The sequence below is a fragment of the Hibiscus syriacus genome, unplaced genomic scaffold, assembly GCF_006381635.1.
Source record: "Hibiscus syriacus cultivar Baekdansim isolate YM2019G1 unplaced genomic scaffold, ASM638163v2 tig00007895_pilon, whole genome shotgun sequence".
NCBI lineage: Eukaryota > Viridiplantae > Streptophyta > Magnoliopsida > Malvales > Malvaceae > Hibiscus > Hibiscus syriacus.
Window position 1 is genome coordinate 116,562 of NW_024062147.1, and position 26,522 is coordinate 143,083.

The following is a 26,522-nucleotide window of genomic DNA, read 5'->3' on the forward strand; positions in this document are numbered from 1 at the left end:
AACAGAAGAAAATAAATAAATAAAAACATGGCATACAGTTTGATGGTGATTGTGAAGTTGCCTTTGAAAACAGGGACTGAATTGGACAATTGAAAAGAGTGGCATATAATTTACGGGTGAGTTGAATGGATTGTTTTAATTGATAATTAAGTTTTAGGGTAAACTACGTAAATGGTCATGTACCTTTTAGGACTATACTTTTTGGTTATCAGATTTTTAAAATTTATGATAAAGCCATTAAATTTTTAATTCATTTTTATTATAATCATTATCGATAAAGAAAAGTGACGTGACTTTTAGAATCATCATCTTCCAAAATCCTCTAAAATCTTTTCTATATTGATAATTATCGCTCTCCTTCACATGCAGAGTGTTCAAGCAATCCTTTTGATGTTGTACGATTGCGTTTATTTTTGTTTCGGTTGCAAGGATGCTTGAAATCTCTTCAATTTTAGTTTGTTTTTCGTTTGTTGATGTTCATCTTTTCTCAAATAAACCAATTCTTTTACATTCTTTTCTGCTCATAATTGTTTAATTATCATTTAAGAAAGAAAAGGCGATTGCTATATTCCTCAAGAAAGTATTCCTTGATAGCCCCAAGTGACCGGAGATGTGATAAACGACGGCGACTGCGGAGAAGATAAAAGTGACGAGAGACGTCAAAATAACTTTTCATTTGGCCTACATCGTTTGACGACTCATAATTTTCATCTACGAAAGATCTTTTTGTCCAAAATAAAATATTATGAGTCAAAATATAAAAAAAATGTCAAAATAATTATTTAATTGAATATTATGTATATTTTTTTAGTATTGTAAGTAAACAAAACACCCAAAAAAATGAACTCTTAATAGTGAGTAGCCCAGTACATAATTGGGTATAGCCCAGACTCATAATAGATTGTTAATTCTAACTTCAGCTAATCTTTAGCATTCACCCTGTTATCTTTCTTCATGAATTTCAGCTAATTTATTCTCCGATCGAATGCAACAGCTTTTGATCATGGATGAATCGAATAGAGACTGATATCAAGGGAAAACGTACCGGATTTATGCTATAAAATTTTCTATTATTAATCTATTTTAATATTTTATATTTTTTTATTAATAATCTATTTTTAATTTTCAAATTTTATAATTTCACTCCTCCTAATTTCGTTTACTCTTCTTCACTTAAATATATATCTTTTTCTTATTTTTCTTATTCTTCACTTTTATAATTTTATCTTTGAAAGATGTTAATAATTTTATCAGTATTTTTTTAGTAATTTCTTTTATTACATTTAATATTTCATACAAAATTAAATTAAAAAATAGTATTATTTTTCTTAAAGAATTTAGGTTTGAATAACTGTACTTACAGGATATGTATACGTTACTAATAATTTTTTTTTTTGAAATATAAACAAATTAAAAAAATTGTCGTCCCGATTTTATACGTACTCATCCCTAAGCATAAAATATGAGAAGCAACTAGAACTCTACCACCATCTTCAAGAGTATTCTAAAAATTCTTAATCTAATATCTGAAACAACGTAGTTCGGTACCGTTATGTTCTCTTTTTCGTCAATCACCCGCGGAACACGGAAATGGGGCCCAGCGCTGACGAATCCCAACCAATCACAATCGTGTTTCGCATCAGTTACTCGCTTCTAATTGGTTATTTAATGCCACGTCACCTCCCCTGCAACCTCATTCATCTATAAAACACTTGATCCAAAAGAGAATAAAATATCAAATAACTCAAACACCAGTGACTCGCTTCTAATTGGTTATTTAATGCCACGTCACCTCCCCTGCAACCTCATTCATCTATAAACCACTTGATCCAAAAGAGAATAAAATATCAAATAACTCTTCCACCCTTCACCTCCGAATTCGATTCTCTCTCTGCCTCTACGGAGTTGTTTTGCGGTGGACGGACGACGTTTTGCGGTGGACGGACGACGATGAGGGTCCACAGTTCTATTTCTTGCATTCTACCATTGACTTTCGTTTTATTTACGTTTTTATCCTCTTCCAACGCTTTGGTTTCGTCTCCTCCTAAGGCCATCTCTGTAAGTTTTATTTATTTGTTTGTTCTATTCATTAGTTTTTTTTTGGGGAGGGGATTCAATATGAATTTGATGGGGTTTGTTTCTTGGGTTTTTTAGGATTTGAAAGAAGCGGTTGTGAAGGGATTGGGATTCCAAGCCGATGATTTTAAGATTTATGGGTTCGATCTGAGGGATGCCCTTGTGGGCCATTCGTTGGCATATGATTTCGAAATTGAAATCGATAATAAAGTGCTTCCTTTTAAGCTTTTGGAGGATGTAACTCGTTGGGAATACGTTGATTTGCCCATTTTTAGGGTGGAAGAACCGGGTAGACCCGGAGTTGAAAATGGGTTGGTAGAGCAGAAGAGGATTTCGGACGATGGATTACCGATTTTGGCACCGTTTCAGCTGGCTGGACCCATGGAACTCTGGCTTCAGGATGCCAAAGATATGCGAATCTCGTTGCCGGTGAGTTTTTTTTAAAAAAAGAAAAAATTCCTCTTTTTCTTTGAAGTTTTGATTCGGTAATTTAGTACTTTGAAATCCCTAGAATTCGTGGATTTCATACCTGTGAAATTTTGTTTTTGTTTGCCTTCGAAATTTGATACTCTTATATACAGTCGTTTGAAGTCTATTTATTCATCTTGTTGATGGCTTGATCCTGCAGCACGATGTAGATGCTGGTGTCTTGAAGAAGGTAATTTTAGCTGATGGTGCCGTGGTGACCGTCAAGGGTGCAAGATCAGTTAGCCTGCGCCATTCTGTCGATCTTCCGCTACCTCTTAACACAACCAATAATGGATTTGCATCCGGGCTTATGGCCCTTGCGGAGCATCTTCTTCATGATTCTCGCAATCAAGACGCTCCGATCCTTTCTCTTCGCATCGTTGGCCCAACTTCCCTTACTGTCCCGTCGTCTACGTCTTCAAATAACAAGTTGAAACTTAAGCGACTTGCACCTGGCCTTGTGGAACTATCTTCAATGTCCAAAACTAAGACCATGGATGCACTCTCCACTATTGATATACAAGAAGTCCCAACAGTTCTAACCCCGAAGCACTTCACGACAATGTGGCCACTTGCTTCCGTCAATGGTTCCAATGCCAATTTGGTCGGTTTCGAGAGACTGCTATCATCCGTGTTGGGTCCAAAGGCAAACAAGAAAGGTTACTTTAAGTTACTGAAGGCTGATGTGTCGGCTCAAACCTTTGTGAAACTCAGTTTTGGCATCGAGAAGAAGCTGAAAGAAGGAGATGGGTTTAGTTTGGAGGGCTTTCCTGAGTGGAGAACAAAGCCTGAGACTGTGAATATGCACTTTGAGGTACTCGCTAAGGTTGACGGTGAGAAAGTTATACCGGAAAGAATTGTCCAGGTTGACCCTGTTGCTATCGAGGATACAATCGCACCGAATGTGCTGGCTGGAAACATGACTATGTCAACCACTCCTGTTGTTCACCCTCCTCCGAATCCCTTCACCTTGTAAATTGCTAAAGACAGAAGAATCGACTAACCTTTTCTGTTTTTTTTCCTCAGATAAGCTGATAGTTTGAGAGATGTAAATTCTCATTAATACCTTTAATATATAAGTTAAACACGGTTTTGTCACTGTCATTATCTCATTGATTACATATTTTGTCTTGTGGATGGTTTCTCGGAGAATTTGAGGTATTAACAGAGCTGAATGACTATATTCTGGAAACATAAGATTGACTACATTAACCAGAGAATGAACACATCATTGGTATTTTGATTTCGATCGATGGAGATTCTTCGAAGTATCGAAACATATACAAAGCCCTTTTAACAGATTAAAGGAACTTATATATTACAAGACCCTCTGAGCAGAGCACTAAATTCATTTGTTGATGAATGCAACACCCTTTTGAATGCTTCCAGCTAATTCTTCCTTTGCTTTCTCCAAACCAGCCCTGTTAACAATCGAAAAGAAATTGATTCGAGTAGTCTGTTAATATCTCTACCTAAAGTAATGACAAAGTAGTTATATTTGTAACATTATATATACCTCTCGTATTCGTTTAGAGGCCCCAGTTGAAAGACTTCTTTTGCTCCGGTACGACCGAGTCGTACCTTGGTTTTGAAGAAAGGAAGTTCGGTAACCTGCAATTGAGATTGTCAAAGAAGAAAGTGAAATTGCAGAACTATGAAGAGAGTGTTGGCATGAAATACAGGTTCGAGACTCGTACCTGGGAAGCTACAAAGGCACATTACACGATTCCGGCATCTCCTCTCAAACCCCAGAGGCATGCATCTGCAAACTTGACAGCTGCATATGCCTATAAGCATATAAAATCTTCTCTTTAGTTTATCCATTAAAATCTTGGAAGATATAAGAAAAATCTGATACAAAATGAACTGAAGATAGGCCAACCATTGGCAGAGTAGCAGATCCAGCCCCAGCTTTTGCCTGCATAAGTGAACAGATGAAACTTAAAATTCGAGCTGTGATACATATCGATATAGTAAGAATAATATGTATCATCTTTAAATGAATTCGCCCATAACAACTATAGTACTTACTCTTAGTTACTAGCCTCTATGCATTTAACAAGTAACTTCCTAGCGTATGGATAGGTCCATACGAATCTAATAGTAGTCGACCGAAGTTTTAACTGCGGGTAACTAGTCCGAGGTTTGAACTTAGACCCCTTCTTCCTTTTTCTCCAAAATAATAGAGGGGAGGGGAGGTACATGGGAGACAGAGCTACGAAATGTCAGAAGGATATTCTAACTTCTACTATCTGTATATTTCATTTGTTGATTCTGCAATATCCGTTAGAAAAATAACATTATTATACCTCAACAACCTCTGTCCCACCATTTTGAATGTGATTTGTTAGGTATTCCGTTTCTTCGGGGGTGAAGCTGCATGGAGGTTTGACCTGCAAAGATTTAAATCCAGTAAATCCAAATGATGATAGATTATCAGACCTGAAAACATGTTAAATTTATAGATACTAATGAAGACCTGTGACAAAAGAGGCAAAATTGTCACTCCTGCATGACCTCCAACAATCGGGACATTAACTTCTCTAGGATCAAGTCCCAGGACTTCCGCCTGTCGGGAAACACGAGAAAAATCACATATATAAAGATTAAAAACCAGAAATGCTGCAAATTTTTTGTGTTCTATTAGAAAATACGAGGAATGCAATCAAATGGTAGATAAGGACATTGATTCTCCCATAATCTAAACATTATATGGTTATACATACCACAAACGTGTTAGCTCTGACAACATCAAGAGTTGTAACTCCCAAAAGTCGCTTCGGATCATAAGTACTGGCCTTCTTAAAGACCTCCACCGCAATTGGAAAGGTAGAATTCACTGGATTGCTGATCAGGTTAACTATTGCATTCAGGCAGCACTTTGCAACTCCTTCACAGAGTGTCTTGACAATTCCGGCATTGATGTTGAAAAGGTCATCCCTTGTCATCCCAGGCTTCCTTGGAACACCAGCAGGTATGATCACAAGGTCCATACCGGTCAATGCACTCTCAAGCTGCGGTTGCCCCAGGAAACCACGTACCTGAAATCCAAAATATTATTACTAGTATCGACATTCTCAAATCAACATAATAATCCGCTCTTCATTCAAAGTATAGCCTATGAAATCATAAAAATATTACCACTGCACCAGTGTCCATGTGACTGAGATCGGCTGTGACACCAGGGGAGTTCACAACATCATAAAGATGAAGAACAGAGATGAGCGGATTCATCCTCATTAGCATTGCAAGCGGCTGGCCGATGCCTAGGATAGCAACTTTGAACCCTGGTGATCCTCCTTTAGCTCTGCACTCAGCTTGCCTCAAAGCAGAACTTTCCTCCATCTGCCATTCACAACCAACACAATATAATCAAACAACAAGAAAGCCAGCTTACTAATTAAAACTTGTACCTATAAGGAGACAACATAGAAGAGAACCTGGGGATTCGAATGCTGGAGATGGACTGCGATCGTAGCGATCCGCTGGTTAGCCTCCATTTCTCTTTTTTCTTCCTGAGAGATAGACACTTAGGATTGAAGAGTGGGGTGGAGATCAGTTTCACGTTATACTTTCAAAAGAATGAATGGATTTAAAAAGAAAACAAAAAGAAGTGATAAAGGTGAAGTTGACATGAATGCATATATATGAATTTAGAAATTTACATTGTGTGGAAATTATTTGTGAGATTCTTATCTTATCTTTAATCGCGATAGTGTGGCTCTCAAAAACATGGTCTGGATTTATTTCCAGGGTAATAAAAAACTTGAGATGCCTGTTTTTTCTGCTCAAAAACTGTCTTGTAGTGTCTCATGACTAGTCCTCTATTTCTTAGTGAAAGCACCCGCAATGAGAAGATTAATCATGGTTATCGACGATAGATACTCCGAGAAGATTAGTCATAGTTATCAACGATGGATACTCCGAGAATATTAGTCATGATAATCGCCAATGGATACCCTGATTTCAATAGGGGGGGAACCTGTGTCCGAATGCTGTGAATGGTTTGTTATATGATCAAATATTTACTTCCTTCAACAACTGCTTGTCTAAGGAAGGCATGGTTTAAATTATCAGATACTAATTTATAATTTATTTTATTATTACTGATTGCATTTTCTTTTAAGTCATCACCATTTGTGCCGCTTCTTCTTTTCTACAGTCCATGAGGATCCGTACACAAGATTTTTAATTGATTATATTGCACACCAGAACGAAAACTAGAACAAACTTATGCCAATTGATTACAATAACAGTTCTATGACAAAATTGTAAAAAGGTCCAACATTGAAACATCAAGGCTTTAATATCTGCAACAGTAACATGGTAGGGATTTGGTTTTGCAAAGTAACATAAAAAAATCAAACCGTATATTCAATGTCGCAATAACAATGGTAATAGACGACAATTTTTGAGCAACCAAACTAGTTTTTTATCATGCTGAGCACTTGTTGGCTGGATGTAACTAGGCCTTTGATTTCTTCCCTTTAGCTTCAGCAGCAGGTTTGGCCTTGAAAGGCATGAAGGACTTCCCACCCATGAAGGGCCGTAAAACTTCCGGTATTTCAACACCATCTTCCTTCTGGTAATTCTCGAGGATGCAGCACATAGTCCTTTCGGTCGCAGTGAGAGTAGAGTTCAACAAGTGAACATATTGTTTTGTCTGCTCATTGTTCTGCAAGAGGTAAACAACAGAAGCCAAATTACAAAGCATGGACAAAAATTTAAACAGCAGAAATCAAGATTTGAGATGATAGATATTAAGCTATGGAAATAGTTTTAGACTAATGCAAACTGATTTGAATTCTAATGGAAAGGAAGAAAAAGGAAGAATTTGTTTATATTTCTTGATATATAATTAACTACAGAGCCAATATAACCCACCTTTTTTATCAAAAAAAAAAATATAACCCACCTTTTTCTGCCCATATCTAATTTCTAGTCTCCTTGATTGATAATCTGTACAATTTGAGCATGAAACCAGCTCTCTGTAAGTCTGAGATGCAGGAAACCATGCTTCCAGGTCATACTTCTTGGCAGCAGCATCATTGAGAGCACCAGAAACAATCACCACAATTTGATAAGGAATATTTAGCTGCATAACATAAGTCGCACTAATCCGTGTAAAGATTCCTCGGCCTTAAAACTTCAAAGGAAATAAGGTTCAACCAAAGGTATCAAGTGAGGGAAACTTTACATGCATGGTGAACTTTATTAAAAGATAGATTAGGGCAACTTTGAATTGAGGAGCAAAAGGCTTCAATTTCTTTGTTTTAAAAGTGATTTTATTTCACAGTGAAAACCAAAAAGATTATCACATTCCGGCCACTAACCCTTCCACATAGCATGGAAAATAAATATGAAGGTAGCATGATAGGGTTCATTGGTCCAGATAAAACCAACAAAGAGTTCTAATTATAGACACAAATAAGATTGGGTGTAAAAAAACAGAAACTGTTACTAATTCATAAGAAAGAAGTTATACCAGCTGATAAAAATCCTCAGAGTTTTTAATCATTTCCTCGTGCATGTCCCAGGACTCATTACCATTTGGACTGGTAATGCAGAACTGCTCCACTTTCTCAAACTGATGAACCCGGAAAATTCCTAGAGTATCACGACCATGTGAACCAGCTTCTTTTCGGAAACAAGATGAATATCCAGCATATCTGTGAAAATAAAATTTTCATATATAAAGAGCAACAGGAAACCCTTGACTAGAAGAAATATGACATCACTTCTTTTTCATGCTTAGAACCTTTTAGGTAGCTCAGAGGGCTGGATCCAGTCATTTATGTGGTAAGAACAAAGTGGTTGTTCAGCAGTTGCAATAAGATATTTATCATCACCTTCACCAGTCACCTAATGAACATCAACAAAACCAGCCATGCTTTCTTATTATAGAATATGAAATAATTGGCTAAAGGAACATGCAGACCAATGATTGGCACATTCCAAACCTTAAAGAACAACAATCATTTTCTTTTTTCTCTTTTTTTCCTAATCTATAAGAGGAATACTTCCTTGATAGCAAGTAAAGTCGTTAACAAAAATTAAATCATAGCTTGAATTAAATCATAGCTTGTAAGCAAATCAAGATCATCCAACTACATAGAAAGAAGAGACATCTTCAAATCAATTAACAAATGTTACCTTGTAAAGTTCCTCGTCAAACTGTGCCAATTGAGCACACTTGGCCATAACCTCTTTTCTCATGAAGAAAGGTGTTTGCAATGCTGTATATCCCCTTTTCTCCAAAAAATCTAGCCCGAAATTTATCAAAGCCTGATTGAGACGAACCCCATCTCCCTTTAGGTAGTAACCTCTACCTCCTGCTACATCAGCACCTATAGTACAGGACAAGGGAACATTAATTAAACTTCCAAGTTAAACAAACCAATTCAATTTGCTAGCTGAATTTATGCATAAAACAGCACAAGGTTTATCATGAGAACTACGGTCTAGCTTAAAATTAGACCCTAAACATCTTAAAACCAATAAACAGTATATTTCATTACATGCAACAAAGCATACTCTGAAAAATGCAATTACCCTTTTTTGTGTCTGCAATCCCAAGAAGCTCGACAAGCTCAACATGATTCTTTAGCTTAGGTTCCACACGCTTCCCACCCCAAGTTCTAATCACAGCATTATTGGCCTGCAATATATTGGCGGGTTAAGTAAATTACACTGACTAAAGCATTAGCAATCAAAACCCAAGGAAATGGATAGAAATCGATGCCCCAGTCACCTCATCATCACTGACGGGAACCGAATCGTGCACAAGGTTACCAATTTTCTCCAGTTTGGATTTTAAAACAGCCCAAGAATCCTTAACCTCAACGTCTTTCTCGGCTATTTTCTGCTTAACCTCCTCTGCCTTTGCAATCATCTCCGTTGCATCTTGCTTAGCGTTTTCAATACAAATTCCAACATATAAATTATGAAGCAAATCCCAGAACTAATAGATAAAGAGAGAGAGAGAGAGAGAGAGAGAGAGAGAGAGAGAGAAAACTCACAATTTTAAGTTGAGCGACCTGCTTATTGATCTTATTGAACTCTTTTCGCAGATTTTCAAGCTCATATAACACTGTACATGAAATTTAGTATTAAAAAAATCGAAAATCAAAAGGAATCGAAATGTGAGAATGAGATTGGGTACTTACATTGACGATAAACTTTGTCAAGGTCGATGACGGCGTCGACATCTCCGACGTTGGCGTAACGACTCCGTAACGATTCACGAATGGCCTCAGGGTTGTGACCCTTCTCCTCTCTGAACAAATTGATGTCCAACATTTTTTCCCCTCTTCGGAGAATATAGTGTGTCTGGCTGAACCAGGTCCAAAGACAAAAGTAACTAAAAGAACATGAGAACCCTAGTGTCTGATACTGTTTGGTTCCAAGGTCACACTACTCTTTCCTGGGATAGTTGTTTCGGATCTCCAGTGTACCGGGCTTTGCCCGTTCTAAATTGTTGGGTCAAATCAATTACTCGAAAATGTATATTGGATTTGGGTTTCTTGGGCTGCTTTAAATTTAAATTTAAATTTAAATCAAATTAAATTTTTATTTATTTTTAAAAAAATAACCCGATTTGATTTATGGAAAAATTATATATTTTCATATAATTTATTTTTTTAATAATTATGGGGAACTTTCTCTGCATATTATAATTGAGTCAATCTTTGGAAGCTGTGTTTGCCAGTCAATATAAGAATGAGAACAACAAGACGTGGAATGTTAATGGAAATACATTTGATTCTTTCAGAGATGTGGGATCTTTAGAGTTTACGAAACTCTCACATGATGATGAGTCGAATTTGAAAGGCGAGTTAATTTCAAAGAATGTTAATGATGAATAATTTACGTTGTTTTAGACAATTTATTATTTGAGATTTGATACTTTAATATTGTAATTTTTATGAATTTTAATTTTTGGTATAACAACTAATATCCAATCTATTAACTAAATAATTCAAGTCGGGTATTGCAGAGTCAAGGGCGACCCTCTTAACTCAGTTTGCTCTATTTGCAAACGTTTGGATTTAAACTTCTGACCTTGTTATTTTTTTATTTAACTACTTAAACGAGTTGGATGTATATTTATGACATTTCTACGTCTTTCTAAAATTTTAAAATTTATTTTATATTATTATATCATTGTTGTATTCGTACTCTATAATTTTTAATTTTTTTTTTATATTTATCCTCGTACTCGTATCAGTGCAACATAGCTAGCAACCCTTCATTCTCTATGCATATCTCCCGTTACTCTTCTCAAGCGTCATGTATAAAACATCCGACAATCCAATTGATTTTATGAAAACGCTAATAATCCGGTCGAATTCTCCTACATTGTTCGTTCTACCTTAAACAAAAAATAATCTCTCTAACATCTCATATAAACCTTTTTTCTTAAACAAAAAATCATCTAGAGGGTTAGAGTATTTGCATCATGATGCGGCAGACCGGTTATACACCGTGATGTGAAGTCGAGCAATATTTTGTTAGATGAAGGATGGAAGCCGAGGATTGCTGATTTCGGACTAACAAAGATCGTGCAGGACGGCGGTGGAGGGGAATGGACTAATGTTATAGCTGGAACTCATGGTTACATGGCTCCTGGTAAGTTTCTTATTCTTTTTTTCATATGATTCAAGCAACTTACATTGAAAAGACTTCTGATTTGGTTTGAATTGCATCATAATTTTCTGGCAGAGTATGCATACACAATCATGATAAACGAGATGAGCGATGTTTACAGCTTCGGAGTCGTGTTAATGGAGCTTGTCACGGGAAAAAGGCCGGCCGAGCCCGAATATGAAGAGAACAAGGACATAGTTTACTGGATCTATACTAAACTCAAGACCAAAGAAACTTTGGTTGATGTAGTGGATTCTAACATCTCAACGGCATCAAAGGAAGACGCCATCAAGGTGTTAAGAATCGCAGTCCACTGCACAGCAAAGATTCCGACGCATCGACCTAGCATGAGGAAGGTGGTTCAAATGCTAGAGGAGGCTGAACCTTGTAAACTTACAGATATTATTGTTCATAGAAAAGGTGAAAGTAGCCCCACTGAGAAATGGAAGAACAATGGTAAGTTAATCTAAAGCTTTTGAATTCGTCATCCGAATAACAGTTCGAGATTGATCTTCGGAACCCTGAGTGAGCAGCAAGCACTAGGAAGCTTCTTTTTCTTTTTCATTGGCTCATAAAAGAGAGCAAGGTTAGTTTTCGAGTTTCGAGTGTAGTTGCAGAAGATAGCTAGCTAGCAATAGTAGGCGATAAAATCAACAAGTATGCAGGTGTTTTTCTTCTTCCTCCTTGTAATATATTTGCGCCAGTTATCTCTCACGAACATGATGTAATCCTTCAAGGACATATGCATACAACAAATCTTATCTTTTTGGGAAAAAAAATGCTACAATCATAACATACATAAAAGGACTAAGTTGTTATTTTTTAAGTTGAGCGGGCATTTTATAACTTTTTAAAGTTGGAGGATTCAAAAAACAAATCTTATAATTTGGAGATTTACCCAAAGATAAAACTATGTTGCTTTAACAAATCACAACATGTATTAGAATGGGTAATTATCAACCTAAATGATTTATTAATTTCATCATTTTAACTAAGACCAATATTGAAACTTAAGGATAAGCTATATATCATAAGTCAATAACTTTTAGGGTTTGTTTTGGCCATTGAACTATAATTTTTCTTTTAATTTAGTCATTAAATATTTTGAATTGATCTTTTATTATTGGACCATTAAATCATTAATGATATAATGATGTGATTGTTAAACTACTTTAGTTGTCGGTCGTTATTTGTGATAAACTCAATATTAAATTGTTCATATTTGTCTTCTATTTCTTTTCATTTATTTGATTTTGTCACTATATTGTTGCCATAGAACGCTTCTTACTGTTCGGATTTTCTAAGGAATACAACAAAATCCTCAAATATCCTAAAACAATAGATTTTGTGTTTAATTTCATGAGTTTTAAATAAATGATAGAGTGATAGAATATAATCAAAAAAGTTTATTGGTGTCTAGTGTGATCTCAAAAGATGTTAGAGAACAACGATGATCGACAACGACTAAAAAAGAAGAAGGAAAAAAACCTTAAGCTTGATGGAGATGACGAGGTGGAAAAAATAGAAAATGTTATTTTAAATAAAAAAATAAACAATTTTTTTGGGTTCCACATCAAAAAAATAAAAATATAATTCCGTCCTATGACAACGATCAAGTGACATTTGAAAAGTTTAATGGTAAAATTAATTTTTTAATAATTAGTAATCAAAACAAAACATCTCTAATGATATAGTTTATCTTAAACTTAAGATTTAAATGCATCATTGTCCCTTAAATTATACACATTTATTGAGTTGCCCTTTAAAGTATTTTTCATGATATTTTCCTTCTAAAATTTAAATCGAATTATGTTAAAAAATCGATGGTAAATTATATATTAGTCATTTAACTATTCATTGATTCTTTTTTTAACGAAATTAATGATTTGAAACAAATGAGAAAATGATTTAAATTTTATGGAACAAAAGATCTCAAAAAATATTTTAGGAAATAACTCGGTATAAATAGTATACTTTAACGACGCATTTAAAAACTTAATTACATTGTCATAGTCAATTTGACACCTACCACTGCCCAACTGTATCTAAGAGGCGCCTAAGTTTGGCAGCAGTGGATGAAGTCATTAAAGTTGCAACTTTCTCTTGATTCATTGTTTTCCCATTTTTTGTTCATCAAATTATGGCTTACAAGTTTTTGTTTGAAGGAGTGATAGCTTCTCTAATGGGCTTGTTTTCTTGTACAATACTATAAGAAGAAAATTATTCAAAAAGACAAATACTTCTTCTTCAATGGTGTTTCCAGAGAAACTTGCTTAGAGAAAACGAGAAATGAAGAGATTGAGGGAAGTACTGCAGATATTATCATAGTTGGTGCCGGAGTTGCTGGTTCTGCTCTTGCTTGTACCGTTGGAAAGGTCACATTAAATCATCTAAATCGGCCTTTGATTAATTGTGTTAGTCACTTTAATGGTGACATCATCTTTGCCTACATGTTTCAGGACGGACGGCGATTGCTCGTGATCGAGAGAGACCTAAACGAGCCCCACAGAATTGTCGGTGAGCTTCTACAACCAGGGGGCTACCTCAAGTTACTTGAATTAGGCCTTGAAGGTATGCTGGAATCTCTTTTAGTGACACTTTCATGCTCTGATCTGTGTTATGTACCCTTTCAGACGTTGATTTTAAAGTCGAATTGCTGCAGATTGTGTTGACGATCGGATCGATGCTCAACATGTCTTCAGTTATGCTTTGTACAAGGATGGGAAGAACTGCAGATTGCCTTATCATATCGAGAACTTTCGATCCGATGTAGCTGGAAGAAGCTTTCATAACGGACGTTTCATACAACGGATGCGGCACAAAGCTGGTTCTCTTCCAAAGTATTTATCTTTCCCATCATAAATCCAACATTAAGTTCAGTTCATGTTCTCTAATTCCTTTGCAATGATGCAGTGTAAGTATCGAACAAGGAACAGTGACATCTCTGCTGGAAGAAAATGGGACCATCAAAGGAGTTGAGCACAGAACTAAGGACGGTCAAGTGTTGATAGACTATGCTCCCCTTACGATTGTATGCGACGGTTGTTTCTCGAATCTGCAATGCTCTCTATGTGACCCGAAGATTAAAGATTCTTAGCAAACTCTGTCGAATAACGAACATGAATCAGTAAGGCTTGGAGACAGCATAAAAGATGTTTGCTTTGTAGATTTTTACCGCAGGTCGATGTCCCCTCTTGTTTTGTAGGTTTAGTTCTGGAGAATTGTGAGCTTCCGTATGCAAATCATGGACATGTCATATTGGCAGATCCTTCGCCTATATTGTTTTTCCGATTAGCAGCACGATATTCGTTGCTTGGTCGATGTACTGGGTCGAAAACTACCTTCAGTCTCCAATGATGAAATGGCCCTTTACTTGAAGACTGGTGGCTCCCCAGGTACTTTTCTACATCTGTTTGAATTTAAGTGATGAAAAATTATTCGGTTTTGAATAATTTACTATGGATATCAGATTCCGATTGAACTGTACAATGCTTTTATGTCGGCAATCGATAAGGGGAACATAAGAACCATGCCGAATAGAACCATGCCTGCAGCTCCGCACCCGGCTCCCGGTGCACTTTTAATGGGTGACGCGTTCAATATGATACACCCTTTAACCGGAGGGGGAATGACAGTTGCACTGTCTGATATCGTCGTTCTTCGGGACCTTCTACGACCGCTGCACGATTTACACAATGCATCCGCTCTTTATGAATATCTCGAGTCCTTTTACACCTTCAGGAAGGTAAGATTAAAAAATGCAGGTTCAATATTGATGCACATATAAACATTGATACTCAGATTGTGATTTGCAGCCAGTGGCATCGACACTAAACACATTGGCCGGGCACTACACAAGGTATTCAGTGCTTCCCCTGATCCGGCAAGGAAGGAAATGCGGCAAGCATGTTTCGACTATTTGAGCCTTGGAGGCGTATTTTCGAATGGACTGGTATCTCTACTCTCCGGTCTAAACAACCGACCAATAAGCCTCGTGCTGCATTTCTTTGCGGTGGCGATATATGGTGTTGGCCGGTTGTTACTTCCGTTTCCTTCTCCTGCACGCATATGGACCGGGCTCGATTGATTTCGGTCTGTATCATGTGGTCATATATATATATATATATATATATACCTTGTTTCGATTTGTTAATAATATGTGAACATTTTGCATAGTGCATCAGGCATCATTTTTCCTATTATAAAGGCTGAAAGAGTTCGATAAATGTTTTTTCCATCATTTTCCACATTGTCGAACACCCAATTTCTTAATATATACCATTTTAGTTTTAAAATTTTACATTTTTAACTTTAAATTTTTTATTTTTTTTGTTAGGTTAAATCAACTGATAGAAAAAATAATTGTAGTGACTAAATGTGTCAAGAATGTATAATAGAGGGACATTTTACGGAATTTGACCAAAAAAGTAGTTAATACTTTAACTGTTCAATGGCCAAACGGTTGCCGCCATGGCAACAACAAATAAACTCTCATCTCTTTCCCTCTATTTTCTCTCATCAGATTCGTCTCAATCCTTTGCCTTCTCTCTCTTTCCAGAAACTCTTCCTTTTCCTCTTCTCCAACTCGCCCAAACTCACTTAAATTGAGACCTGCCGTCGTCACTGGTAATATCGAGGCCAATGCCACCACTGGATCCGACTCTGATGCGTAGAGCGGCTCTTCATGCGATTATTCCGACGGGTCGTGGATCTACGACCCGGATGCGAGATTCGATCGATATGACAGTAGCTGTAAGGAAATATTCAAAGGATGGAATTGCATTCTGAACAACAAATCTAACGGTCGATATATTGTTAGGTGGCTATAACTGTCATCTTCCTCCGTTCGATCCGCTCCAGTTTCTTCACACTTACAGAGATACTAATATTGGTATTTTCTTCTCTCTCTCATTTAGTGAAAGTACCAGCATAGTTGAGTTGCTTGTTAGTATGTTTTAGGAGTTAATTGAAGCAACTAGGGTTCTGATATATAAAAGAAATAAACTTTAGATGTGTTGTACTGGACGTTGAGATCATGTTCTGCTTTATCACTTTCCCTTAATCAATATTCAACAGTGTAGGGTTTGTTGGTGATTCCCTAAACAAAAACATGTTTGTTTCTTTGTTTTGCACTCTGAGACGTGTCTCCGGTGATGTGAAGAAATGGCGTCCTGCAGGAGCTGATCGTGGCTTTACTTTTCTCGACTATAATCTTACCATTGCATATCATCGAACTAATCTTTTGCCACGCTATGGTAGGTAAGCTGTTTCAAGCATTTCTTACCATAATTAGTATGGTATTTGCTCTGTGTTACCGGAGCTTGGACTACTTTATTTTGGCTGTCTTTAATGCAGTTCTCTCTTCCTTGTCTAATGCAGGTGGTTAGCTAATAGTAATGGTGGTAAGTTGGAAGCTCTTGGATATAAACAGGGTTATGGAGTTGATATTGATATTCCGGAAGGCACCTGGGAAAAGGCTCCTAGCTTCCATGATATACTGATCTTTAACACAGGGCACTGGTATTTCCTTTTCCCATTTTAGTATATTATATACTGTTGATGATATATGTTATGTCCTTGTTTGCTGGTCCTGAGCGTTCCTTTTTGGTATCCTATTTTCGTGTTAAACGAAAACGCGTAAAGTTAAATCCTGATGCATTCTAAATTGTTACCGAGGTTGGATGTCAATATATCAAGATATATGCAATCATCAGAGCATTTTGACACTGGCTATGTAATTTGTGAATGTGTAGTATATATTTATGTTGGTACCTGATCGCTACAATTTCTTGTTATTTGAATCCATATGCTTCAATCAGTGTTATCATATTTGTCCAAACCTAAATTTACGATTTTGATTCTTCTTCAACAGAAGGTGGGCTCCTTCAAAATTTGACCCAATCAAGTCACCCATGCTTTTCTTCGAAAAGGGTCTGCCCTTGATCCCTCCCATACCTCCCAATGTTGGCTTCGAAAAGGTTTTAAAACACATGGTATGTTATAGCACATGGTGTTTAATGGAATTTACGCTTCTAATAATATTCACACAGGGTGCTTTACAAACAAAGCTTATTCGATTGCTGCTGCCTGGACAAACTCTGATCAAGCTTGAACTGGCTAAATGATCCTATACCTTATCCTTTAAGGGGCATACTATTTTTTCTAGATTACACTTTTCCCTATTATTTTTCCTTTGGTTTTTAGTACTTTGGAAACAATATATTCCTACGATGTGAACAAATGTATGTGTGTGTGTGTTTAGCCTCTCATAATTTGTTATATTGTTGATCGTAGATACAATCTGTGGAGAAAACAATGCAACCAGATGCCATTAAATTTTTTCGTACGCAATCACCCAGGCATTTTGAAGGAGGTGATTGGGACCATGGTGGTTCGTGTCATCGGTTAAATCCTTTATTACCAGAAGAAGTGAGTCCCTTTGAATCATTGCTACGATTTTCTAGTCATACTGAACATTATAATTGGTTAACTAAACTTTGATTTGCATCTTATTATAAGCTGAACTACTTTGATCTATTTTGAGGAAGAAACTACTTGTGTGTTGGTTTGTTTACAGTCTGAATCAAAGTTTAAAAGGTTTGACAGGTTTAGATCCATTTTTAGGTGGATGAACTCTTCTCATTGATGAATAATGGAAAATGTGGAGACACGCCTTGTGAATCTACACCTATTCAAGGCTCTGAAGGAATCAAAGTTCCAAATCTTAGATATTACCCGCATGAGTGAGTTCAGAGCAGATGCGCATCCATCTACAACTGGAGGAAAGAAACACGACGATTTCATGCATTGGTGCTTACCTGGAATTACGGAAACATGGAATGACCTATTTTTAACCCGTCTTAACAGTCTCAGAATTAGACACTGATGTAACTGGCATTACAGATGCATCGGTGTTATCTGAAAGTACACAACATTTTATTGATTGGAAGTTAAGAGAACCAAACATATTAAATAGGGGGTTAATCGATGGCCATGGTCCATCCCAGCTTGTCCTCGATTAGACCAGTTTGAATCCCTGTTAGTTTTGCATACAATCTCTGAGCCAATGTTTCTTCTCCCTGTTTGTATTCAGTCCTGCATTAATATGAACAATAAGAAAAACCGACATCGAAATAGAAATTAGAACGAAAACTGTAATGAACATGAAATTGTGGCATGATTGCAGATGATGCGAATTGAAACATTTGCAGCCAATCATCTTTTGACAGATTGTGCGAATAAATGGTTGTAATTTATCATTACGTTTTGCCCTGGTAGGTTATGCTTGCAACGGACTTGACAACCATAGTTGTTCCTGTGCAAAAGACATTCAGCATCAAACACCTCGTGGTTTCACACCTAACTAATAAGATTCCTTGATGACTGTCTTTTCGATAAATGTGCATTAATTTTATTTCGTTCTATTCTATGCATATGACAAATTGAATAAACTAAACATTAATTTTAAATTTTTTAAAATTGTTTTTTTAATATTAATGAAGGTGTTACATATGCATTGCAAACTTCTACTGAAGAAAGATTCACTCTGGATGAGAGAGTACACAATGCAGATCAAAGAGATATACGTTCCCCTAACCAAGTGTGGAAGCCGAGCCAAGAATCATTGATCCGATGAACTTCTAGTAGCCATTAAAGTTGCACACTACAGTAATTGTTGTCCAATGAAGCATATGATGATCGAAGGATGTAAACCTCGAGTGTCAAATGACTCGATTTATTGATCGAGGATTATTGATGATTAAATTTGTGTAGTTAAAACTTTAAAAATTATTGGTAATCAAGTATTTGCCTTTATAAATAAAGAGTACATCTTATTTTTTTAACTTTTAGAATTACGAGAGAAAATTATTTTAGAAAAATGTAATCTTTTTGTAGTCTTTATACCTTTGAGATTTATGTGCATAAATAGATTTTGTATAAATATTGAGAGAATGATTTAGGATACACCAAAGTTTCAATATAGATATTGAATTTTAAGATATATGAAATATCATGCATTTATATTCGTGATATCTATGTTTATAGTGTATTATTATTTTCTTCAACCGTGGAGATAGACAATGCTAAACTACAATAAAAAATCATCTCTTGTGTATGTTACTTTTAATTAGTGTTATAAGTATAATTTCAATTATTATAACAATTATATTTATACTTAAGTAATGAAAAATGTGATATAGGGTTTGAATTAACAATGAAGATAGTCGTTCTTAAAAGGATTATAACGAAAGCCTTACATGGAAAGTGGTTAAAGAATTAGATTACAACAAATTACATAGTACATAACCTTTGGCTTTGAGATTCTTAAAAGGATTAACTTCTCAATCTCCATAAAATGGAGGGATGGAATTTATTAAACCAAATATATGGCTTAAACGGCACAATTGAAGCTTCAAGATTATGCTTTTGAAGAGGATTGCATGAAGGAAATTTAGGCTATTATTGTTCTTTGGCTTTCACGGAATGTCTCAAAGTAAACAACATTCCCTTTGATTTAAACAAAAGAGAAGCAAACAAATTAAAAAGGGAGTTTAATCGATGGCCATGGTCCAACCCAGCTTGTCCTCATTAACACCAGTCTGAATCCCTGTTAGTGCTGCATGCAATTTCTGAGCCACTGTTTCTGCTCCCATTTTGTACTCAGTCCTGCATTTTTTTTTCAACAATAAGAAAAGCAGATACAAGAAACAGAAACTACATGAAAACTGTAATCATTTTGACAGATAGAGCAAGTAAATGATGCTGTGATTTATCCTTACCGTTTACCCTGGTAAGTTATACTCGCAACAGACTTCACAACCATAGCTGTCCCTGTGCAGAAGACTTCTTCAGCGTCGAACACCTCCTCGATCGGAACAGCAAGTTCCTCAACCTGTCAACCAGAGGTCCAGACACCATAGTTAATTGGCATATGCAAATAAACACGAAAACAGCTTTAAGTTGATGGTAATTTCTGATCAGTTACCTGGTATCCGAAACCTGATGCAAGTTCCATGATGCTTTTTCTGTGATTCCTGGAAGAATTGTCCCATCGGCTGTTGGAGTTGAGATAACATTTCCCTGCATTTTAACACACACATGATTGTGTATATGTCCTTCACTATTTAATCTACAAAACTAGTCCAATACCTATCAGTTTTACCTTGAGAATGAAGATGTTACAAGCAGAACCTTCCTCGATCTTGCTTCCAGTCAATGCATCCAGAAATAAGACATCTGAGAACCCTTCAGCTTTTGCTTCAGTTAATGGCTTGTAAAACTGCATGTACAATCAAAATATTAGTCAAAATGTAATTCAATCATACTGCAAAACAAGTTCTTACCGGTGAATAATTCGTGACAGCTTTAACACCCCCTGTGCCGCCCGGAGTAGCTCTATGGACTTTGTCTTCAACCATCAAGTTCAGTTCACCCTTCAAAAATCAAAGCACTATACTTAACATCCTGATTTCATTTCGCTTGTGCATATAAAACAGAAGAAACTAAATTGTTCTTTACATGAAGCATCTAACTTCAGCATACCTTGTTATAATTTCCCACTGGGGAAGCATACACTAAGAATGTGTACTCGGATGCTGGTTTCACTCCCAGATTTTGACCAGTTCCCATAAGCAAAGGCCTGATGTATAATGATCCTCTCCCATGCGGTGGTACCTGTATCATACAAATATTACTACACAATTCTTTGGCAACAAGGGTGTAAAGTCATAAGTTGAATACCCATCGCTTGTTGGCCAGGACAGTCTTTTTGACAGCGTCGAGGAATTGCTCCATGGTTGGTGATGGCATGCACATTCTATCCGCACCGATCTTCATCCTCAGAGCATTCTCTTCAGGCCGGAAGAGGAGAATCCCCTCGTCTTCCTTCCTATACGCCTTTAGTCCCTCGAATAGCCCCTGATGCCACCAATTTTTCAGCCTTAAAGTATTAGCATTGGTTGATACAAGAGCTTTTCCGGCAATATGTTCGATATAACGAAAAACTTACGCAATAAAAACATATTTGCATCTGACACTCATTATCGAGTTCGAATAACGTAAGAGTAGTGATTATGAGGCGTAACCTGGCCATAGTTCAATATCCCAGAGGAAGGGCACAGCTCAATGTTGCCAAAGCGAGTTATGGTTCCTTGAGAAAACTGTCGTTCATCTTGATTGAAATTCATTATGCACATGTAATCAGTCTTGGTTAAAGCAAATCCAAGTTCATCCCAATTCACATTCGCATACTCTGCCTTCTCCTTGCTGTTACAACAAAGGATTCAACTTCACAAAATCATCAACAAAATAACAATAAAAAAAACCCCAAACAAACAATGGCAATCAAATTCAACAACACCATTGGTCAGCTTTCAAATAGACTACACAAACAACAAGATTGAACATTGAATACCATATTAGACATAAAATCTAACGAAACTCAATAGACATGAAAAAGAAAAGGCATCACCTTTACCATGATTAAAGATTGAAAAAAATTATCCGATAGGATCTTTAATCTTACCATTCCACCTGGTCTTGTTTAGGAAAAGAACCCATTGGAAAAACGTTAATTTTCTTCGAGGGAAATGAAAGAAAATGAAAATGGGGAGGAGAAAAGCGAATTGGATTGTGTATTGTTGATGGAAAAATATTGAGTTTATATAGGAGAGAAATAATGTGAAAATGAGGTACGTGGGGTTAAGTTTACATTTTCCAACGATATATATATATATATATATATATATATATTATTATTATGGTTTCAGTTTTCACTCCTATCTAAGGAAGATACCCTTTTGACTGTCATATGCATTAATTTTCCTTTGTTTTTTATACACTCGATCAATTGAATCAAGTTTCGCATTAAAAGAATTTGTTCCAGTGTCCATTCCATACATTAAATAATAAGTATTATCTTTTTTAGTTAAAATCACAGGTCTGTCCTAGTTTTACGCCGTTTGTCAGCATTCTTTATGTTTTTCTTTAACCTATCTTTAATTTTTTATTATTTTAATTTTAATAATTTATCTCTATGACATATTTTTTATTCGACACATTTTCAACTTTTTATCAGTCATTTGACTGTTTAATTTTTTAGAGTTGCATTTAACATCGTATCAATGATCAAGAAGATGTTTATTTGTGGTCCTACTGATTTTCCTACTTTAGGCTCCTATATTAAATTTAGATACATTATTTGTGTGCGAAGATAATTTTCTCATAACGTTCGACTCTGATTTGTATTTATCATCGGTCTACCAATAATTTAATTTTCTATTGATGTTCCCCTATCGATGTAATTAGATTTTTTCGTATCAATATTTTGTTCAAAAAAAATTCATGTTGTGATTTATTTACAAAATACTTATATAACGTGTCGATTCTATCAATTTTAAGATGATTTTTTTTTGTAGGGCTCAATATTTCATGATTTTTTGTCAAATTACAGGATATTTGAGTGTTCGTTGTCATATGGTTGAATCTTTAAAACATATACTACTACTTGTAAACACCCTAAATTAAAATATAATAAAAACAACTTCATGTCATTGGATCATGCACTATATATATATATATATATATATATATATACAACCTACACATGCACATATATGGACTGTTTGGATTACATTGGAAACGTAATCAATATAAGGAAATGGGAAAAATTAAGAAAACGTTTTTTTCCTCAATATGGAAATGACATTGTTAAAGGAAACAGACGTTATTCGTTTCTGTTTAAGATTTTTTTTTTGACAAAATAAAAATATCTGATACACCAACATATATGATAAGTTACTTGTTTTTATAATAAAATTATTTTAATGTGTTAGATATTATGCATTCTTTAATCAAGGTTATATATGTTTCAAATAGGCATGTAAACGAACCGAACGCACACGAACGGAGGTATGTTCATGTTCGTTCATTTAATAAATAAACGAACATAAACGAACAATTTTTTTTTGTTCATGTTCGTTTATTAAAGAATATAGCTTGTTCATGTTCGTTCATTTAAATGATAAACGAACATAAACGAATATAATAAACGAATATAAACGAACATAAACGAACAACACAAAAACAAAAAACAAACTTATTCGAACACAACAAATGAATGTAAAAAAAAGTAAACAACAGAATAACAACTTAAAATTCATTAATAAACCTGGAACTTTAGAGTTAATTTGTTCGAATACGATAAAACATACATAAATCATAAATAAACTATACGAACAGAATAAAGTCTTAAAGTTAATTTGTTCAATAAAACAATCTTCTTGAAATCCAAACACTTCAATAATCTTCGTAAAATATTCAACTTGTTCGAACATAAATGAACATAAATGAACGAATAAACGAAGATATAATTAAACGTTCACGAACGTAAATGAACGAACAAGCCATTTGTTCGTGTTCGTTCATTTAATTAAACGAACCCAAAATCTGTTCATGTTCGTTCATTTAATAAATAAACGAACATAAACGAACTTCTCGACATACGATTCATGAACGGTTCGTTGAACGTTCAGTTCATTTACGGGCCTAGTTTCAAACCACGAGTCTAATTTCCAAGACACAATAGAGAAAATGGGAACCAAATTTTCATTGCTTTAACCGTTGCTCATGTTAATTCCCGTCTACAGCACTCCCCTCAAGACTTCCTCGCAGCCCATTATTGGGAAAATTAATAAATAATTGAATAAAATTGATGTCTTTTAATAATAAGTTATGTCATTTGGTGAATAGACTTATTATTTGGTATAAAATTGCATCAATTCAATTATACCTATTAGCTTTTCAACAAATCTCTTCATTAAAATGTCATAACCTTTTGATTAATTTCCTCTCCCCTATATATAGGTTAGTTGAGGCACAATTTTAGACACAACTTTGAGAAACAACTTGAGACAATTTTGAGACACAATTCACAAAGTTGAATTAGGAAATCACTTAGAAAATTCCTTTCAAATTTGTTCTTTCCGGTGATAGAGAAAGGCAAGATTGTATTCAACTGATCATTATGGTTGTATTTACTGTTGTGATCGTTTGTTGTTGTATCATGGGAGACAGACGTCTAACGTTACTCAAAGCATCGAGGAGATGACGAATCTGTCTTAAGGAAAATGTTCATACAGGCCTCAACAAAAATCCTTCTTCGGTTTATTATACTCTACTCATCTGATTCATTGTCTAAATATGAGTAAATCAATTTCTTGCCTCCATTTTAAGTTTTATTTATTTTGCTTCGTTCGATCATATAATAATATATTTTTAATATTATTATTTTATCTCAGATTAATCATTTTGTCTAACACCCATAACGCAGCTCGTGCTCAGGTCGGGGTCGGACCAATGACATGGGACGACACCGTTGCAGACTACGCACAGAGATTTGCTAATAACTGTAGTTGGAGGCCCACAGAAACACCATACGGTCAGATATAACATCTTAGACGCCTACCACGTCTTGACCGCTGCGGACGCGGGAAATATTGGGTCGACGAGAAGCCATACTACGACTACGCCGCCAACAAATGTATTGGCATAAAGTACTGTTTGCATTATACACAGGTCGTTTGGAAAGTACTGTTTGCATTATACACAGGTCGTTTGGAAAGTACTGTTTGCATTATACACAGGTCGTTTGGCGAAACTCGACCCGGCTCGGGTGTGGTACCGCTACGTGCATTAGTGGTGGTGACCGGTGGCTTGTGGTTTGCAACTATGATCCTCCGGGGAACAACCTTGGAGCACGTCCCTATTGATATGTTAACTGATCGATTCTGAAAGATATATAATACAAATAAAAGTCAATACAATGTTTTGGATTGATGCAAAATTCAAACATATATAGTACTTTTCTATGTACTTTTTTATGATAATATTCCATTAAATGATTCCTATGATCGATTATGTAACATTGAATTTGATATTCAGTTTAAATTGAAGTATAATTTGGTTGGGTTTAACCCAAATTTTAGGCCACATTTGAGCCATCCTACTCTACTAATATTAGGAGTGTGCAAATTCAGATATCAAATTCAATCCGATCTAAAAATTTAGATATCCAAAATTTCGAATAATTAAAATAGTGATTTGTATCTGATTTACGAAATCATATATTCAATTTTTTGAATCGTATATTCGAATCATAATATAAAATTAATTTATATTTTATATTTTGTGACTTTTTGCAACTTATTTGACACATCTACTCTATATACTATAAATAATTAAATATCCTATTTTTATTGGGCTAAAGCTTTAATGGGTTAGTGTATTACTCATTTATTAAGGCTAAAGGCTATATAAAATCTAAAGGTCAATTTTTTCAGATTTTTGGATAATCCAATATTGGAATTTATCTAATCTACATCTGATTTGACTATCCATTTTTTTGAATATCCGATCTGAATTATGCGAAAATCTAAATATGAATCAGATATATGAATTTTTGTATCGAATCTTTTTGCACACCCTTAACTGACACTATCACATAGTTGGGAGATTTTGTCTAGGAGGTTATGAGTAGTGGCATACCTAGAAATTTAAAAATGAGGTACAAAATTTTAAAACCCTATTCTAAAAAATTTTGGATAAGCAAATTTTCTTTTTTTTCTGTTCTCATTAACAAATTAAACTAAATTTAACAATTTTCTCAAAATAATGGATATGCAACTTAGGGAGTGATGTACATATGCCCCTAGTTATAAGTTAGGTCAGATTGGGTCGAATTGGATTTTTTATTTATTTGAATATGATCTAAAATTTAAACATCTTTATCCGTTTTTTCGCTCAATCCAAAATTAGGGGGATCCCATCTGATCTGAAATTTGATTCGATTTTTTATATCAAAACTCATATAATATATATATATATAATTCATTTTATTAATTAAAATAAGTATTATTTTTTAAAAAGATTTGTCTTATATTGTTCATTCCATAAATTTAATTAAATTAGACTTTAAATAATAAGTACTAATTAGACAAAAATAAAACATTGATCAAACTCTTTGTTGGTGTCAATATAATAATTATGAATAATCATCAACTCTCCGAATAAACTAAAAGAATAGGATCTATTATAGGATATAAAATGCATCACAGACGCATGATCATTAATGTGTTATCTATTTAAGATTTTTTGACAAAACAAAAATCTGATACACCAACATATAAGGTAAGTTATTTATTTTTATGATCAAATTGTTTTAATGTGTTAGATATAATTAAGGTTACATATGTTTCAAACCATAAGTCTCATTTCAAAGACACAATAAATGTACCGGTGCAGAAGCGGTGAAATTTTGGGTCGACGAGAAGCCT

General features: G+C 35.1%; 4 protein-coding genes and 4 pseudogenes across 5 annotated transcripts; 5 read left to right on the forward strand and 3 right to left on the reverse strand.

The window, feature by feature from the left end:
- Positions 1-1,864: 1,864 nt before the first annotated feature.
- LOC120201662 lies at positions 1,865-17,791 on the forward strand. 2 transcript variants are annotated; one of them, XM_039202234.1, is made up of 5 exons: positions 1,865-2,058; positions 2,155-2,505; positions 2,705-3,530; positions 4,175-4,182; positions 17,780-17,791. In XM_039202234.1, the coding sequence occupies exons 1-3, from the start codon at positions 1,951-1,953 to the stop codon at positions 3,518-3,520; spliced, it is 1,275 nt and encodes a 424-aa protein (XP_039058165.1). In that variant the 5' UTR covers positions 1,865-1,950; the 3' UTR covers positions 3,521-3,530; positions 4,175-4,182; positions 17,780-17,791. The 2 variants fall into 2 exon arrangements, with proteins under 2 accessions (XP_039058165.1, XP_039058164.1); XM_039202233.1 differs by lacking the exons at positions 4,175-4,182; positions 17,780-17,791 and having other exon boundaries at positions 2,705-3,592.
- On the reverse strand, positions 4,242-6,044 carry LOC120201665 (malate dehydrogenase, glyoxysomal-like). Its single transcript, XM_039202235.1, has 7 exons — positions 5,985-6,044; positions 5,686-5,889; positions 5,271-5,585; positions 5,024-5,113; positions 4,854-4,937; positions 4,427-4,462; positions 4,242-4,331 (listed from the first exon to the last, which is right to left on the reverse strand). Exons 1-7 carry the CDS (start codon positions 6,042-6,044, stop codon positions 4,263-4,265), a joined length of 858 nt encoding a protein of 285 aa, XP_039058166.1. The 3' UTR covers positions 4,242-4,262.
- Positions 6,761-9,875, reverse strand: LOC120201661 (serine--tRNA ligase, cytoplasmic-like). Its single transcript, XM_039202232.1, has 9 exons — positions 9,711-9,875; positions 9,564-9,634; positions 9,296-9,451; positions 9,097-9,202; positions 8,698-8,891; positions 8,303-8,406; positions 8,030-8,213; positions 7,460-7,639; positions 6,761-7,219 (listed from the first exon to the last, which is right to left on the reverse strand). The coding sequence occupies exons 1-9, from the start codon at positions 9,841-9,843 to the stop codon at positions 7,010-7,012; spliced, it is 1,338 nt and encodes a 445-aa protein (XP_039058163.1). The 5' UTR covers positions 9,844-9,875; the 3' UTR covers positions 6,761-7,009.
- Positions 11,013-11,674, forward strand: LOC120201667 (receptor-like protein kinase 7). Its single transcript, XM_039202237.1, has 2 exons — positions 11,013-11,172; positions 11,266-11,674. The coding sequence occupies exons 1-2, from the start codon at positions 11,163-11,165 to the stop codon at positions 11,658-11,660; spliced, it is 405 nt and encodes a 134-aa protein (XP_039058168.1). The 5' UTR covers positions 11,013-11,162; the 3' UTR covers positions 11,661-11,674.
- On the forward strand, positions 13,275-15,415 carry LOC120201669 (annotated as a pseudogene).
- On the forward strand, positions 15,661-18,324 carry LOC120201670 (annotated as a pseudogene).
- Positions 18,325-19,727: 1,403 nt separating this feature from the next.
- On the reverse strand, positions 19,728-21,819 carry LOC120201663 (annotated as a pseudogene).
- A 57-nt stretch (positions 21,820-21,876) lies between these two features.
- LOC120201603 lies at positions 21,877-24,959 on the forward strand (annotated as a pseudogene).
- Positions 24,960-26,522: the final 1,563 nt, after the last annotated feature.

Bases quoted from the DNA above. Each gene is read 5' to 3' on its own strand.
- LOC120201665 (XM_039202235.1), bottom strand. From the start codon at position 6,044: ATGGAGGCTAACCAGCGGATCGCTACGATCGCAGTCCATCTCCAGCAT. The intron at 5,114-5,270 runs GTATGTATAACC...GTTTCCCGACAG, and splicing joins TCAGAGCTAACACGTTTGTG to GCGGAAGTCCTGGGACTTGA. The intron at 4,332-4,426 runs GTTGGCCTATCT...ATATGCTTATAG, and splicing joins GATCTGCTACTCTGCCAATG to GCATATGCAGCTGTCAAGTT.
- LOC120201661 (XM_039202232.1), bottom strand. From the start codon at position 9,843: ATGTTGGACATCAATTTGTTCAGAGAGGAGAAGGGTCACAACCCTGAG. The intron at 9,452-9,563 runs GTGAGTTTTCTC...GAAAACGCTAAG, and splicing joins AGGTCGCTCAACTTAAAATT to CAAGATGCAACGGAGATGAT. The intron at 8,892-9,096 runs GTAATTGCATTT...CCTGTACTATAG, and splicing joins GATTGCAGACACAAAAAAGG to GTGCTGATGTAGCAGGAGGT.
- LOC120201662 (XM_039202234.1), top strand. From the start codon at position 1,951: ATGAGGGTCCACAGTTCTATTTCTTGCATTCTACCATTGACTTTCGTT. The intron at 2,059-2,154 runs GTAAGTTTTATT...TGGGTTTTTTAG, and splicing joins CTCCTCCTAAGGCCATCTCT to GATTTGAAAGAAGCGGTTGT. The intron at 2,506-2,704 runs GTGAGTTTTTTT...TTGATCCTGCAG, and splicing joins ATATGCGAATCTCGTTGCCG to CACGATGTAGATGCTGGTGT.